Raw genomic sequence first — 15,981 nt, 5'->3', positions numbered from 1 at the left:
CACTAGAATCACATGATTCACTTAAATCTACTTTTGCCCCAGAGGCTGATTCAAGACATGTACATCTTAAAACCTAAAGTCAAGATTGAATATGGGATTAATATGTACATGGGATTGTTGTCTTACTGAGTTCATAAGAAATCATCATTTTGTAGATTATTTTTATTTTATTCAGATGGGTATACTGACGCGAGAGAAGTTCCATAAGACTGGGAGAACCCTCATGAAGAGGCTTTAGAGCCGTCAATGGGTTGCGAGAGAAGTTCCATAAGACTAGGAGAACCCTCATGAAGAGGCTTTAGAGCCGTCAATGGGTTATGATGCTATACAACATGAAGCCTCTTGCGGGTGCATGGAGTACACTTATAGCTCATATTGATGGCAAAAGATTTAGATGATTTGCCATTTAGATAGGTTGATGAGGGAGGGTTTTATGACTCTTTTTTTATTGAGAAATTAGAAGAGAAAAAGGCCAGTCTAGAGAAAGACCAAAATAATAATTAAACTTTAATATTTTTTGCTTCTGTTGAAATACCATTTTTAGATATGTTTCCTTTTATTTATTCTTGGATTATACATTCTTTTTTTTTTAATTATTATTATTGGATTTTGTAGCCACTTACACATCCTTTTATTTAAATATTAGAGTATTCTTTGATGAGGGAGGGTTTTATGGCATTTATTATCATTGATGGCTAAACCGTGAATTGCACCAACGGGTTGTCGGGTAGGCCCAATTCCGGCAGGTGGAGTGTGACACCGAATTCTCAGACCTACCATATTGGTTTTCAGGTTAGGATTCTAGGGGATTTCACAGCCCCACCCTTAAAGTCTTTATAAACTTAACAGTTTTTGTGCATGTATAGTGGAACCAAACCTCTATAATTTAAATGTCCTAGCGGAGACACTCTTTTTATTTTTTTCTTCCTTCATTGTACCGGATTAGGAAGTAGCAATTTTCATTGGTAGCTGATGGCAGCACCAGCAAAGCATTGATTCTGCATTCTATTACCTGATATCAATCGGAATTTTCCTAATTTCAGAGGATTAGCCCCACAACTTATTTATCCTTCTATCCAAACATGTTATCTGTGGTCTTGCCAATATATGTCATATAAGTTAACTGGAATATAAACTACCAATAATCCTTGCAATTGCAAGAACCACCTTTGAAATGATGAAATCTATTCACATCCCTCACAACAAAATCCCTCTTCACAATGTCACTGATAAGCTTGAAGGCCTCATGACAGCCTCTACACATTCTCAAGTTCTTCATAATTCTAATAGTCACACCATTAGGAATTGTTATCAACGCAAACCCCAAAGCTAACCTTTCACTGTGGAGACTCAAAATTGTTTCCTTTGCTTCGTCCTCCACATCTACAGACACCAAACCGTCACTGCCTTGAACATAGCCTTTCTCTTTCATTTTCACTTCTAGTTCTCCCAGTAAGTGAACCACCTCATTTCCTCGTACACATGACCATACATCTCCCGCATAGAAGACATATATTACTTCCTTGATCTCAATCCAACTGCAGCCAGGTTCCTTGTAGACATTTTGTCGCTTCATTTCAGACCGGAGTTTATAAACATTTTCCCATTTCCCTTCTGATGCATAAGTGTTTGACATTGTCACATATGAAGTTGCAACTTGTCTGTTCAATTCTATTAGCCTCTGACCAGCCTCTATAACAAGATCGAGCTTTCCATGAGTCCTGCTAGTTGATAGCAGTGAGCCCCAAAGAATTGCTCCATCATCAGGTTCTGCCTTTATTGTCTTTGCTAATTGGTAAGCCTCGTCTAGACGGCCAGCCCGGCCAAGCATATCAACAGCACACATGTAGTGTTTCACATGAGGCATTACACCATGTTTTTGATACATTGAGTGCAAGTATTCCAGGCCTATGCTTACAAAACCGGAATGACTACAAGCATGTAAGACCCCAAGAAAGGTAACATCATTAGGTTTTATTCCTCTTTCAAGCATCTCTTCAAAGAGATCAAGGGAGAGCTTCCCAAATCCATGTTTTGCTGCTCCAACTATCATTGAGGTATAAGGTATTACACATAGATTCTGCATTCCCCGGAACACCTTTTCAGAATAATCAAAACATCCACATTTTGCATACATGTCAACGAGTGCTGTGGCAACCACATCATTAACATGGTGGCCACGACGAATGACCACAGTATGTGCCACCTTCCCCATGACTAACCTCCCCAAGCTTGCACAAGCATTGATTACACTCGCCAACATGAAATGGTTTGGCGGGTCATACATAGACTGAATGAATTCACTGAAGAGCTGGAGAGCATCATGGCTTCGTGCATTCTGGGCATATGCAGCAACCATTGAGGTCCAAGAAACAATGTTGCGATAAGCCATTACATCGAAAATCCGGCGAGCATCATCAACCTTGTTGGATTTTCCATACATGTCAATGAGGGCTGTGCAAACTACGAGGTTGGATTGGAAGCCCAACATCTCAATCAAAGCATGGAGTTTCCTTCCATTTTCAATGTCAGCAAGAACAGAGCAAGCATTAACCACTGTGGCAAAAGTGAAGGCATTGGGCTTAGTAGTACTTCCAATCATTCGTTCAAAGAGCCACAGAGCAACATGGGGCTTGCCTCTGTCTATAGACCCAGCCATAAGAGAAGTCCAAGAGACGACATTAGGTTCTGGCATTTCTTCGAACATCTGAAATGCATCATCTAACCTCCCCAACCTAACATACCCATTGATGAGATGATTGACGGCGACAGTGTCTCTCAAGAACCCATGTTGTAAAAGGCCGGAGTGAATGGAAATTACAGATTCTAAATCGCGAGAATGTCGGAGTTGATGAACAAATTGGATGGCTTTCGAACTGGAAGGTGAAACACAAGCGTATGGGCATTCGGAGGAGATGGAGAGGAGTATTGGTCTTATTGGCGGTGTCTTCATCAAGGAATCTTCAAGGATTTAGGAGATTGGTTTAGTGTAGCATCCTCTCTTCTTTTCTCTCTTCCAGTGTTGCACCGCACCGTTGAAAAATTCTTGTATAAAGATTGGGTGAGTGTTTGGTCCTTGAAACTGAATGATAGCAATCAAGGAGGGGATCACATTCGCCTCTGGAGTTGAGGAAGTTTCAGTTTCTTCTGCAAGTCGAGTAGGAGTCGAAGAAGAAAGCTACTTCACTTCTAGAGCCCAACAGCCAGGAATTATTAATGAAGGGGGATTTGGAAGATATAATTGTAGCTGACATTAAAGTTTTAGCTTCCTACAAGTTAATTAATTTTTGCCATGTTGGTGGAGAAACGAATGATTTTGTTGATTGGATTGGATGTCTACGATGCTCTTAAGCTCAGTGAACTCTTTGATTAAACCTCACGGCCGTACTTTTGAACCAAATCTTCTTATTCGGGTTTCAAGACAGGTCAATGCAAGTTAGAGCCATCAGCCCAAATTCGCACCCTACGTACAGATGAATAAATAATTTGTCGTAAGGAGAGAATGGTGTTATCTTTCCGCCATTGTGGCGTGTTATCTTTCCGCCTTTGTGGCGTGTCGCCCAAAGTGGCGTTTGTGTTAATGAATACAATTGTCGTATCACTTGTACGTAATTGTGATTCTTACAGCTTTTATTCTAAGGATTTATTGGGCTTGACCCATTCCTTAGCCTAGATGATCTTGTTTATTGCATGTACGACATTTGGTTAATTTTCACTCTATGGTTTGGATCGAACCTTGTGTTTTCATGCATCTATCTTTTGTATTTCTTGCTTTTCTTTGATGTGTCTATATTTTCTTTGGAATTCATAAATGAAGATTTCTAACTTCTTACCAAAAAGGAGAGGAGAGAATGGTGTGTGTGTTAAGGATAACGCTTAACCAGCGGCAATCTTCATTTGAATTTCAATTTTTAGATTCAAATTATCCAGTAGCAATCTAGAGTTTGTTTACAAATTCAAATTCAGGTCCAAGTCTAGGATGATTTCTTTTTGAATTTGCAACAACCTCTAGAATTCAATGTAGAGATGGAATTATAGGGTCTTTCACAGTTAACAATGATTGGCTTTAATCGGCTAAAGTGTTGGCATTTTTCACAGTACATTGCATTTCCATTGGAAAACCGTCTATGATAAATTGCTCGCTGCTGATCTTCTTACTGAGCTAGGTTGTCACATACCAAATAGTTGTCTATTCTACACATCATCTTCTTCGTCAGTGCAACATCTCTTCATTTGTTGCCCTATCACTACTTGCATCTGGGATCAACAACGATTCCCAAAATAGAATATCACCCAACCCGTGCCCATTCGGTTAAGAGAGATGTTGGTCGAACTCTATTCAAGCACACAAAAAAATGCTCAACATCATCAAATTCTCATTTCTCTTTGGGCACTTTGGAACCTCTATACTTTCCAAATTGGTAGCTCCCAACCATTCTCCTTACAAGATGCTACTGATCAATACATACGAAGAACATTGTTAGCGTTTATTCCTCCACCCCCTCACATCAAGACCTCCAACATCACAACATGTGATTTGCTGGGAACCTCCTAAAGTGGGATGGGTAAAGATCAATGTAAATGGTTCTTATGCTGACCGATGCTTCTATGACATAGGTGGTTTAGCTTGAAATCAAGACATCATGCTCTTTTTTCTTTTGGGCAAGATCAAAGTGCACAAGATTCCCTGGCCCTAACTGAAGCACTTGCAATTCGCACATTCCAGTGTGCACAACAACTTTAACTCTCAAACATCATTTTGAAAACGAATAATCAAGTTCTAAAGACATTTTTAACTTCACGAACTCATCCTTCTTGGAAGGTCACTGCTATTTTATATGATATTTTTCATCTTGCCGACACCTTCCTTGAATGTCAATTTCACCATATCCTTCGTGAAGCTAACTTCACTACTAATGTCCTTGCTAAAACTGCCACTAAGTCGTTGGATAAGCTATTTTATGTTAATTCCCCTCCGCCGTTCCTTTCTTGGGTTTTACTTTATGTTAATCTCAGACAAGAGGCTTAGATATTAATGTATAACTTTTATTCAAGCCCAAAAAAATGAAGAGATGGAATTCAATGATGATTGCCGACGATAAGTCTTATCCTTAACACATATGAGACAAATGTTTGGCGCTTTCAAGTCTAATTTTCTGCTTTTTTACTTTCATATGTATATATCTTGAAACATACCTAGAGGAGAGAGCGAGATGGCTTAAATCATCCCCTGCCTTCCTTAATCCTCTCACTACCCATCGGATATTCACTACTCATCAACAATGAGAGGAATACAGCCAAACAGTCCACAGAGGAATATGGTCAAACTGTCCAATCTGACATGGACAGGACCGTCTGAGCTAAGGAGAGTGCAATAGCACGGAACTCTTCAAATCCGACAATTCAAAACATCCCTTTTGAGAGTCTAGATCCTCACCCCATGGGGAGCACTCTGTGATCCACGACCACAAAAATATGTAGGGCCCACAGGTAAAAATTTGAAGGTTTTTTTTTAATTTTTTTCAAAAAGTATTTTTCACCTATTGGCCCCATATGTTTGTGTGGTTGGAAAGCCGTCAGAGAGCACTCTGTGCTCCCCCGAGGGGGTGAGGATCCAGACTCCCCTTTTGAACCTTCTTGCAAGAATTCGGCCTCTTCTTCTCACTCGATTTGGGTATTCTAGGGCAGTGGCTATGCCACCGTCTCAGCATCGACAGGTCTGTCTTTTAAGTACTATCAAGGTTGATAGTTGACACAAACACAATCGAGTACTGATCAGCTACCCGTCGAGAGAGCACTTTGTAATCGCGAATAGCTTTACAGGGACGGAGGGGTTGGGTGATAGAATTTTTTTTATTTTTTAGCTGTAGGTCCCACAAGATTTGTGGTGGTAAACCCGTCAAAGAGCACTATGTGCTCACCTAACAGGGTGATGATCCAAATTCCACACAACCAGCCTGTAGACATCACCTCATTGAAAGACCTTCCGCACCATATGCAAACCTCAGAACAACAACATGCTTAAATGCCGTTGCATCTCCTGTTAGATTATCCACCAATTAAAAATCAGCCACCCATGTTTACTGAGGCATCTGATGCCACTGTCACTGGACCCCTTCACAGTGACAGATCTAGAAACTCTTGTTTCTAAGCACCATGACCTTTAGAGTGAATTTGTTTATTTTATTTGCTGAGTATAGCGGGAACAGAAGAAATAGTCATCGTTCCTGGTTTAACTAAAAAGGTTCTCTATAGATAGTTCTTTTATATGGCAAGCAAATCAATCTCATCACTAAAAATAAATTACATTTGAAGAGAGAGAGAGAGAGAGAGAGAGAGAGAACAGAAGGGAACGACTGCAAGAGAAACAGGGAAAGGGAAGAAAACGAAATCATGGAGTAGAGACTTCTTGTAGTTTGGTGGAAGCAACTCCCTATGGACCTGAAGAACTTCTAGAATAAACCACTTCATTTTTTTCCCATTTTTTTTCCATAAACTTTAACAAAGATGGAGACAAGGGGTAATTATCCATAGTTCACTCCTATAGCAAAAGCATGTACAAGAATCCCCGCTAGCTCCATCAGAGGTGGCTACTCAGCATTGGTAGTACCCTTCCATCGTCCAAACCCATACCACCATGGCATTGCCAGAAATGTCTCACTCGATAAAGCCTCAGAGGTAATATCACCACACCGATTTAGGCCAAATATCTGAATGTGTTGGGATTGTCCTTGTCTCTCTCCAGATAATCACGGGTGATTAGGTCTTCAATCCTCTTCTTGATTGCTTTGAAGTCGGGCTGCACATAAAAGACGATAAATGTCATCAAAAACCCTAGAGCAAAAACGAATCTTTTTGCATTCAACCACAGTTCATGCATTGCTCTTGTTGTTAGGAGGGAACAAACTTATACCTTGAACATCCGCCCAAGCTGCTCCACACACTCCATCACCAACTGCTGATGACCCAAAACCTTCCTACTCTTCATGATGCGGACAATAGAGGCATCAATTGCATATCGTCTATCCTTGTCAACATCCTCAATCACTTTCTTCTTCTCATCCACAGGAGGGAGTGGAATCTAAACAAAATAATGCACTCAATTTATCAGCTGAAGGCAGCAACTAAAAGAAAAAGGGGAAAGATAGCAATGGAATTAAATGATGGAATACACAGCCATACCTTTATCCTCCTCATTTTGTCAGTAAACTTGCCGTTGAACTCAAAAATGTCAGTTGAAGTGACGTTTTTAGTGCTTGGCTCTTTATTAAGGATTTTGTACTTGGCACAAGACAAGGAATGTAGAAGTCGTATTACATCATCATCTGTTAAGTTCAACTGAGCCATGATTTCTGAATAACTCAATCTATCCGAGGCATTAAACAGCAGCAACGCAGAGGCCTATATAAGAAAGTAAGAAATTTTCTAAGATCCATAACTCTGCAAGTTATACTGTGGCCAAGGATTGAAAATATGAAAGAAGTTCACCTGATAAGTTGTCACAATTAGCTCCATGGTTTTTGGTTCAAATTTCCCATTGATGTTACAAGTACCCAATGAGTATATCCAGGTAAGTTTTCTATGCTTAGTTTTTGTTTGATAGAATTCCTTAAATACCTCAACACACTTAACCTGAAACAATAATATCCAAAGCGTATTAATAGGTAATGTTACTTTTCCACTTCTTCGGAACAAAAATTGAACAAAAGAGAAGAGAATGAGAGTACCATCTCTGCCGGGAGATTGAGATCAAAAGATTTATAGCTGGGCCAGAATCCAGTAGTTAAGACTGTTACTGTCAAATCTATCCCTGGATTTGCAGCTGAATTACTACTCAGATATTCCTCAAAGTTTGACTGATTTTCCCTTGCCAACGTTAAATCTGTAACCTGGCAGCAGAAAAGCAAGTAAAATCATCAACTCCATTAAAATTTACAATTCAACCACATTTTGAAAAGGTTTAGCAGGTAATAACTAACCATTCCCTCCATCTTTGAAGTAAATTGTCCACCACATTGCTGCTTCAGTTTAGTCAGAATACTCCTTTCATGATCATCATTTGCACTCTTGTCAAAAAGCAGCCTTCGAGCAAGTTTTTTCCTGTATATAGAAGGCAGAAAGTAAGCCCCAGATATCTAAAGTAGTTCTGATTTCGAAACATGAATACAAGAAGCCACAGAACAGAGTTTTACCTGTAAAATTCTGCAAAGAGGTCCTTGTCACTGATATACGCAAGCAGCTTTACCACCTGAAGATGATTACAAGTTCCCGTGGAAATTAACAAAAGAGCCATGAGAGGCACATTGCAATGGTAACCACTAAAAGTAAAGAGATGGACGGGTACCTTCTCAAGTGTCTCCTCAATTGCTTCATCACTTAGCTTCTCACTCCCACCCTTCTTTAGAATATTATCACAGAAAGTGGCCAGTAGTTCTGCACTTGAGCTGCCAGCAACACCCTTGTTGCAGAAAACCTCAAAGGCCTCTTTGAGTGCCTAGAGTAACAAACATTTTAGTAGACAACAATAGAATGCAATCCTAAGACCGAAGTATATAAGACAAGATGAACCTTGTGAAATAGAGAGTGGTTCAAGAAGCAGTCATTAACATATGCCAAGTACTTGTCATGTAGATCAATTACTTTCCTCACAAAAACCTGCAAATCAAATTACAAAACTAATTTCCATCTTCCAATATATTGATCAATTGTAAAAGCATCAAAAGTTTTTCACTGACCTGTTCTTGCAAACCAACCACATCCCTCTTCTCTGCCTGCATCAAATGCATGCATATGTTAACATCATTAACATACTGAAAATAATAAATTTGCTTCTTTAAACAAATAAACAACAAAACACACATTCATGTTAGGGAATTCTCAACTGAGTTGTCCTCCTTACATACCCTTTTAACTACCAATGCAAATAGTATTACACTGTCATGATTCATGGTGTTCATTATTTCCTCACTATACAGCTACCGCCGAAATTTTACCTCCTCATGATAACATCCATTATTCCCTCCCCACAACTTCTATCTAAAACAGGGCTAAAGAATAATCTGCTATCACAGCAAGGGAGAACCTGATGTGGTGCAGGGCTTCATTACGGTTCCTACCAAGGACAACATCTAAAAGAGTAAAGACTTTGGAATGCATCATAAATGAAGCACCTTTTGGTTCTCTTTGTAGTCATTCAGACAACTTCGTAGCACAATTTGCTGGGGAAGGTGTAGGTAGACTTGTATTTGGGAACTGCACCCAGTGGCATATTCTAGTTTCAGTTATAGGAAGTTTCTGGCCTTGTAAGGATGTAAACAAAATAAGACTGGAACAATGGAAATTACATCTTTTAATAGAGGTGGAGCAGGGCCAAATCCTTCTACAAATCTAATGCAATATTGGAACAACTTGCCAAAAGACAGTATTATACACCTATGCAGCTCTCCTTTGAGTGTTGACCATTGACTCTTCAACCTTCTCAAGTTCTTCCTGTTATTACCTCCTCAGCCTCTCAAAATTTCACCTTCTATCATAAATTCTTGCTTGTGCATGAAGTTGTTGGTTAATCAACCCATTGTGCTACAACCTGTTTCATTTTATCTTTATTGTCATCTGTCAAACCCTGTCTTCACTTTATTTTTTATTATCATCCATCAGAACCTTGCTAGCTGACATATTTTTGGGATTTGAAGCACTACAGGTTGAAAGGTTACACCACAACCAAATTGAATCATCACTCCCTCACAATTAACAGTTAGCATTCCTCCATGGAGGTTGTGGGAAACTAGTGGGACTCGTGAATTGTAACCAAGTGACAAGAAGCAGGCAAAGAGGAAAAAGCATATGGCAGAGTAATCTGAGTTCAATAGACCTGCTAATGCAATGACATAGATACCTATCCCAGGACAGCAAAAACTTAAACAACACACCATAACAACCCATATGAAGCGAGATTATGAAAGAATAAAACCAACAAAAAGGAAAGGGGAGTGGGGGTGGAAATCTAGAGACATCCTCACCATCTATGGTTAATAAAACAGCTACATGAGGAAAAACAAATAGAAAAAGAATAAAATAGCTACATCAAAGGAAAACAAATACAAAAAAAAACATCTCATAAGGTTCAAAAAAAGGAAAACATGAATAGCATGACTAATATCAGCAAAAGAGCATATCAAACATTCTGTAGCTAATAAGTTTAAACATATATGACAAAGTAGGAGCTACTATATGATTAGTAGATGACCCAGGGGCTATAGAGAGAAACCCTAAAATAACTCACCCTCTTATTACTTGCAGCATCCTCTGCTTGTTTGACCAAGGCTGTACCTTCTGCAGTAACATGCTGCATCAGAGAAGAATTGAATAAGGATGAGAACCAAGATAGAAATGGATGTTAAGAATTTGTTAGATCTTTCAAAAGTAATATGAGCAGAGAAATCACCTGTTTAAATATATTTGAAACAGGTTCCAACCCACGAGGAATTCTGCAAAAGAGTCTATACATCCTTGACAAATCCTCCACCTAGAAAGGTGTTAACGCCATAGAGAGTATGTCAGCTTGTTTCATAGATCAGGACAGCTAGAATCATTAAACAACAGAGGCACAGATGCCAATGTATACCTTGTCATCTCTAAGTAATGCATGGCATCCTGAGTGTTCTTTTTCAAGTAATTGGTTTGTATACACGGTCAACAACTCATTTTGCACTTTCTACACCAGTAAGTCAATAATAAGTCAATTTACACAACACAAGACCATTAGATCATTACTGTTTTCAACTGCAGAATTAAAACCCAGTATTCATCATTTTTTAGCCTAGAAATAACATAATCAGATACAGACCTCCAACAATTTCTGCTCACTGCTAGAATGCAAGTAATGAGACACCCGATCCTTCTCCCGTTTTAAGCACTCCTCAGCCTGAAAAATACCAAATGAGATGTAAGACATTTTAGGATATTCAAAAAATAAAAATAAAAATCTAGAATCAACATAATAAAAGAAGCAATTACCTTCAGCATATAATCAGGACAAGAATCATCCAGAATCCAATTTGAAGCCTTGCGAGAATAATAAGCACCAGTATCTTTAAGCATGGCTACTTCAAAGTCATTCTCATAATAATCCATTTGCCCCATTCCAATTTCAACAAAGATATCTAGAACATTCTTCAATAGTGCTCGGTCAATCTGTTCTCCTTCACGCTCTTGATCAATCTGAGACACAAACAACGAGCAACTAACATTGCAAGACATTGGGCAAGAAGAAACATATACATGCTTAACCATGTAAAAATCATACCAAAGAGATCACAGCATCTCTGACTTTCCCATTTATCTCCTTGTAAACCTGAAAGCAGACAGAGTAAGCAAACAAAACAATTGATAATACAAAAAGATAAAGATGTCGAGCAGAAAAATCCCTATCTAACTAGAGTACCATAAAGTGCTTAAAGCTCTGAAATACAACATGAAAATAACATTAAAATGCTAAAAGCTCCCAAATACAATGTGAAAATAACATTTTTTTAGGTACCAGATCACGGAAGCAAGTGAGTCCAACTTCATTAAGGGGAGGAAGCGACCTCCGAGCTATAAAGTATCGATCGAGGTAATGGAAGAAACGTGAAAGCCATCTGACCATAACCTTATGATTTGACCATCTTTTCACGAGCTCTCTCAACATAAATTCATCATGCTTCTCCCTTAAAGAAGGCAACACCTGAAGAGCATTTCATGAAGTCACAAAAATAGCAAAATTTATTAAAAGACAAATGAAGCATACTCTCGAGAAGTGGTTACATATTTGCATCATGACATTTTTGATAAGTACCAAGTTACTTTTTACTTATCGTGACAATCAATACTAGAATAACCAATTGAAACAGTTGGAAAACCCATTTGGATTCACCATGGACTACGAAATGTATGATGGCCAAAAAGTAGAGAGAAATTATAGGTCTAGAAAATATAACAGTTGGCAGAAAGGGAGCTACAAACTTGTATAATTCAGAGAAATTGAGTAAATATACTTTTGGTAATTCAATAAGAAATGGATACAATGAGGTTTAGCATTCATTAACTGGGGACAGCCGCAGAAATAAACAAATAAATTGATAATAAGACATACAAAAGGATAAAAGAGTTGCCACCAGAGGGTTGGCTCAATTGGCAATGACCAACACCTCTTGGTGCAAAGATCATGGGTTCAATCTACTCAGTAGTACATGTAATAGTTCCCCAGCCCCTAACCTCCACCTGCACCCCCCGCGTGGGGGAAATAAGAAAAAGCATCCTTTAATTTTAAAAGAAAACTTAGTTATGGTCGTTAGGTACTTGAAGGAGTACGATAAGAGGATGTGTTTTGAACCTGGATTTCTAAGCCACATAATAAACCAGAAATCAGTGAAGAATGTACTTCCCCCTGCAGTTGAGAGAACTCTAAATGCAGATCCAATCAACATAGATATTTGATGTACGAACCCTGTTGGCTTAGTTTTGATAAACAAGCTTCTCTCAAATGTGTCAAGTATTCATGATTTGAACCCCAATCTGTTGGACAATCTTTTTAAAACAGAGATTCCCTAGTGGCAGAAGATGAAACCCCGCCCCACCAAGGATGAAGACCATTTTTACTATCAAAAAGCGAGTTAAATGGCATCAAATGATATTTCTATAATGAGCTGGGATCATGTTCATGTTCACCATTTTTTTCCTCATTGAAGGAAGAAAAAAATTTAGGAGCATTATTACAAAGAATTGAAACCCTAGGATTACTTCTTGGTTGCATCCAGTGGCATCCTTTATCTAGAAGTAGGTATATGCATTGAAGTTTCTGACCAAATGCCATATGATGGATTCAATCGACTTAAAATGAGATGCACTTCACAGAACTAATGTTAACACAACATCATACCCTCCAACAGATTCCATCTCTTCAATATTCAATGGTTAAAGCGAGGTAAAAGAACAGTAGGTTACCATTCATCCAATACCTCTTGAGAGTTGGTGCAACCACAATTATTCAGTTGACCAATGAAAGCTCGTCAAGGACTCCATAGGATTAGGATTTGAAATTTTTTTCCCAGCAGTTTCTATCACAAGCCATATAGATTCAATCCCTTTACCCAGATAACTACTGAAATACCAGAGAGGAGCTATCAAACACATTCAAGAACAAGTTCTCCAAAATAACATATTCTAAGCTAACTATTCGATGCTCCCTAATAGTCAGACAGAACTTCCTATGCTTCCTGCCACAGACAGCAGAAGAATTCCTTCAGACAACCTCCATTCCGCAGGGGGGGGGGGAAGGGCTATTTTAAGAGCAAACTAGCATGCATTTAAGCTTCCTTCAGCCTTTAGTCCAATACCAGATGACTTCCTTCACATCCTCTTGAACCAGAAATTGTAGATGGATGATTAGCACAAAGGAAACTAATCAATCATGCAGTTGTTCACTGCCAATATTATCCCCCCAGAATCCAGGCTATCTTCTCCAAAATTCCTTCCTCTCTGATTCCAACAGCCACAGAATGAAACAAATCCATATAAAACTCTTAACTATTCTTAACACGCCTTAGAAAAGATGATCACTAGTCAGTGTAACTCAAGATGTAACATCAAAATCTTAACTGGAAATAACAGAAAAATTCTTCAGTCTTAAAACACCAAATATGGTTCTTCAAGGGGGCGGAGAAAGTCCTCACTAGATTTTCTCTCAATCCTAATGATAAATAAGAGTATCACTCACCAAATCCAAGACTAGTAAGAATGATGTGATGGTAACACAAACACCCATCAAATTCCTCAATTTGGTCTCAAAAGCCAACAGGGACCACATCCGTTAGAGATAAAACAGATCCACCAACTTCTTCCTTCCTAATTGCACCCCAACCATTACACAGTTCCTCAGTTACTGACTAAAATATCAATAAGAAAATGTTGGGTTCAATCTGTTAGGCCAGAAGTGGTGGATAAAATGAGAACTACGTAATAATAAGAAAAGTTATGCCTAACTCTGGCGTCTCTTTCTTTATTTAATAATCCAGGGGAAATGAGCCTACCCTGGCCAATTCCATTGCTTTGCCAAGTCTCAAGTACCAATATAAGGTTGTGCTGAGTCACAAACCGTGACCAAATTTATTTTACAACTCTAGAAAATCCAAGCAATTTAGCAGAAGCAAAGTGCCCGGCCTGGGCAGCCTTGAAGTATACAATACAAAGGGACATCGTAAACTTGTGAAGAAAGTTCGGAAACAACAGCTACAGAATCCATTCAAACAGTTAGGAAGGGGAAAATTTTCCACCAGTAAGAGAACAATGATGTAAACAATTAAGTGGCTATAACACAAGAAGAGAGAAGAACCAAATAGTGTAAAAGCTTCTGAAATTACTATTTCACTGTCCCCATATGCTAAAGAATAGAGTTACAACAGAAGTTCTACCGAAAGATTTGTCAAAATTTATCATGTACTGAAATCTATCACCTAATGGACCACTGCTAATTTTAGTTATTGAAAACACAAGTGTAAATAGGACATGGACAGCATACTCACCGTTGAAGTAATGTACTCCTCAAAGGAGTCTTTGTACTTGTCATATAGCTGTTGGGAATAATCATGAGGGGGCTTCTGAGTGCACATGTTGTAGATGGTTCTGTTTTAAAGTCAAGTGACAAGTTCATCAAACAGCATTACTAATAAGCCGGAAAAGGCGAAGAATAAAACTAATAGCATACAGAAGAGAACAATAAAATAAGGAAAAACCAGTGACAAAGGGGTTGAATATATACGTGTAGAGCATCATGTAATCTTCAGAGCTAAACTGTGGCTCAGGTAGCCCCTCTAGAATGTTCTTGAGCTTCGTGATACCCTTCTGCATAAACTCCCATCCTTGATCTAAATCAATAGTTTTACGGTCAGGCATCGTCATGTTTCCAGGGCTTTAGACCTGTAAGACTGCGAAACTATTCTGCAACACACGGAATTCATACATTAGATCCTCAGAGACGCAAACGAATGACCTTTCTCAAGAAACCAACCAGTTATCAAACTATCAAAAGCAAAGACGAGGAGCAAAATCCCGAGTCATTAGAAACAAAAACAAAAAATAAAATAAAAATCTAACTCCACCACAAAAATCGAAAACCCACAAACCCTATATTCTAAACAGAAAATCATGGAGATTTAAGCTTTCGAAAACCCTAATCCAGTTTTTAGGTCGAAAAGAGCAAAATCAATTAAATATTTTTTCCGCAATACAGAATGAGCATGAATCGTCGATGAACTGACAAGGGATCCAAGTTACGAAACCAAAATCGATACATGCGTAAGAGCAGATTGACGAATTGCTGGAATCGAACAAGAAATGTATTGAAAAAACGAAATGAAATCACAAAATTCTGTCAAATTAAGAGGAAAAGAAAAAAGGGGATAAGTACCTAGTCTCCCGTAGGAGCAGAAATCCAAACCTAACACTAAATCCACAATCCTGGAAGAAAGCCTCGGTAGCTTAAAGATAAATGGTAGCAACACAGTTTCGGAAGCGATGATATGGCGGCGACAGAGTTCCGAGTTCCGACCCAAGCGCTTAGATAGGAAAACGGAATCGGTCTCGTCTTCTTGGTTGTAAATATCATATATGGACAATATAAAAGTTCCGACCTCATGAGCCACGACATTACTAAGACGGGAAGGGCAAGACTGTCACTCCAAGTAGAAGTTCGAACCACGGAACGACGGCGAACGGCGAAACGCCGAAACGCGGCGCCGGAGGGCGAAAAAGATTGACGCCGAAACCGACACAAACGCCGGAAAACGCGACCGGCGAAACCAAGAACCGGCGAAACCAACGCCGGAAAACGACGATCCGGCGAACTTCAAAACTTCCTTTTCCACGCCTGAGCGAGATGGGAGCAGGCAACAGCCACGCATTCGCCGGAGAAGAAGAAGAAGAAGAGAGAGAGGGAAGAGACAC

General features: G+C 39.0%; 1 protein-coding gene and 1 pseudogene across 1 annotated transcript; both read right to left on the bottom strand.

The window, feature by feature from the left end:
• Positions 1-1,095: 1,095 nt before the first annotated feature.
• LOC149019255 (pentatricopeptide repeat-containing protein At4g15720 pseudogene) lies at positions 1,096-3,366 on the bottom strand (annotated as a pseudogene).
• Positions 3,367-5,994: 2,628 nt separating this feature from the next.
• Positions 5,995-15,648, bottom strand: LOC149019254 (cullin-1). Its single transcript, XM_089153289.1, has 20 exons — positions 15,446-15,648; positions 14,798-14,976; positions 14,562-14,661; positions 11,540-11,725; positions 11,306-11,353; positions 11,017-11,220; positions 10,847-10,924; positions 10,625-10,714; positions 10,445-10,525; positions 10,283-10,345; positions 8,736-8,771; positions 8,569-8,655; positions 8,345-8,494; positions 8,193-8,248; positions 7,980-8,100; positions 7,728-7,889; positions 7,489-7,632; positions 7,183-7,401; positions 6,914-7,081; positions 5,995-6,799 (listed from the first exon to the last, which is right to left on the bottom strand). Exons 2-20 carry the CDS (start codon positions 14,935-14,937, stop codon positions 6,698-6,700), a joined length of 2,235 nt encoding a protein of 744 aa, XP_089009415.1. The 5' UTR covers positions 14,938-14,976; positions 15,446-15,648; the 3' UTR covers positions 5,995-6,697.
• Positions 15,649-15,981: the final 333 nt, after the last annotated feature.

This window comes from Hakea prostrata, chromosome 4 (genome assembly GCF_041222555.1).
Source record: "Hakea prostrata isolate BN-2017 chromosome 4, UWA_Hpros_2, whole genome shotgun sequence".
In the NCBI taxonomy this organism is placed as follows: domain Eukaryota; kingdom Viridiplantae; phylum Streptophyta; class Magnoliopsida; order Proteales; family Proteaceae; genus Hakea; species Hakea prostrata.
The sequence above is the reverse complement of the archived record's forward strand: the minus strand, read 5'-3'. Positions and strand labels throughout refer to the sequence as shown.

Coding starts and splice junctions, on each gene's coding strand:
- LOC149019254 (XM_089153289.1), bottom strand. CDS start 14,937: ATGACGATGCCTGACCGTAAAACTATTGATTTAGATCAAGGATGGGAG. Junction 10,715..10,846: donor GTGAGCAGAAATTGTTGGAG/GTCTGTATCTGA, acceptor TTACTGGTGTAG/AAAGTGCAAAATGAGTTGTT. Junction 8,772..10,282: donor ATGCTGCAAGTAATAAGAGG/GTGAGTTATTTT, acceptor CATTTGATGCAG/GCAGAGAAGAGGGATGTGGT.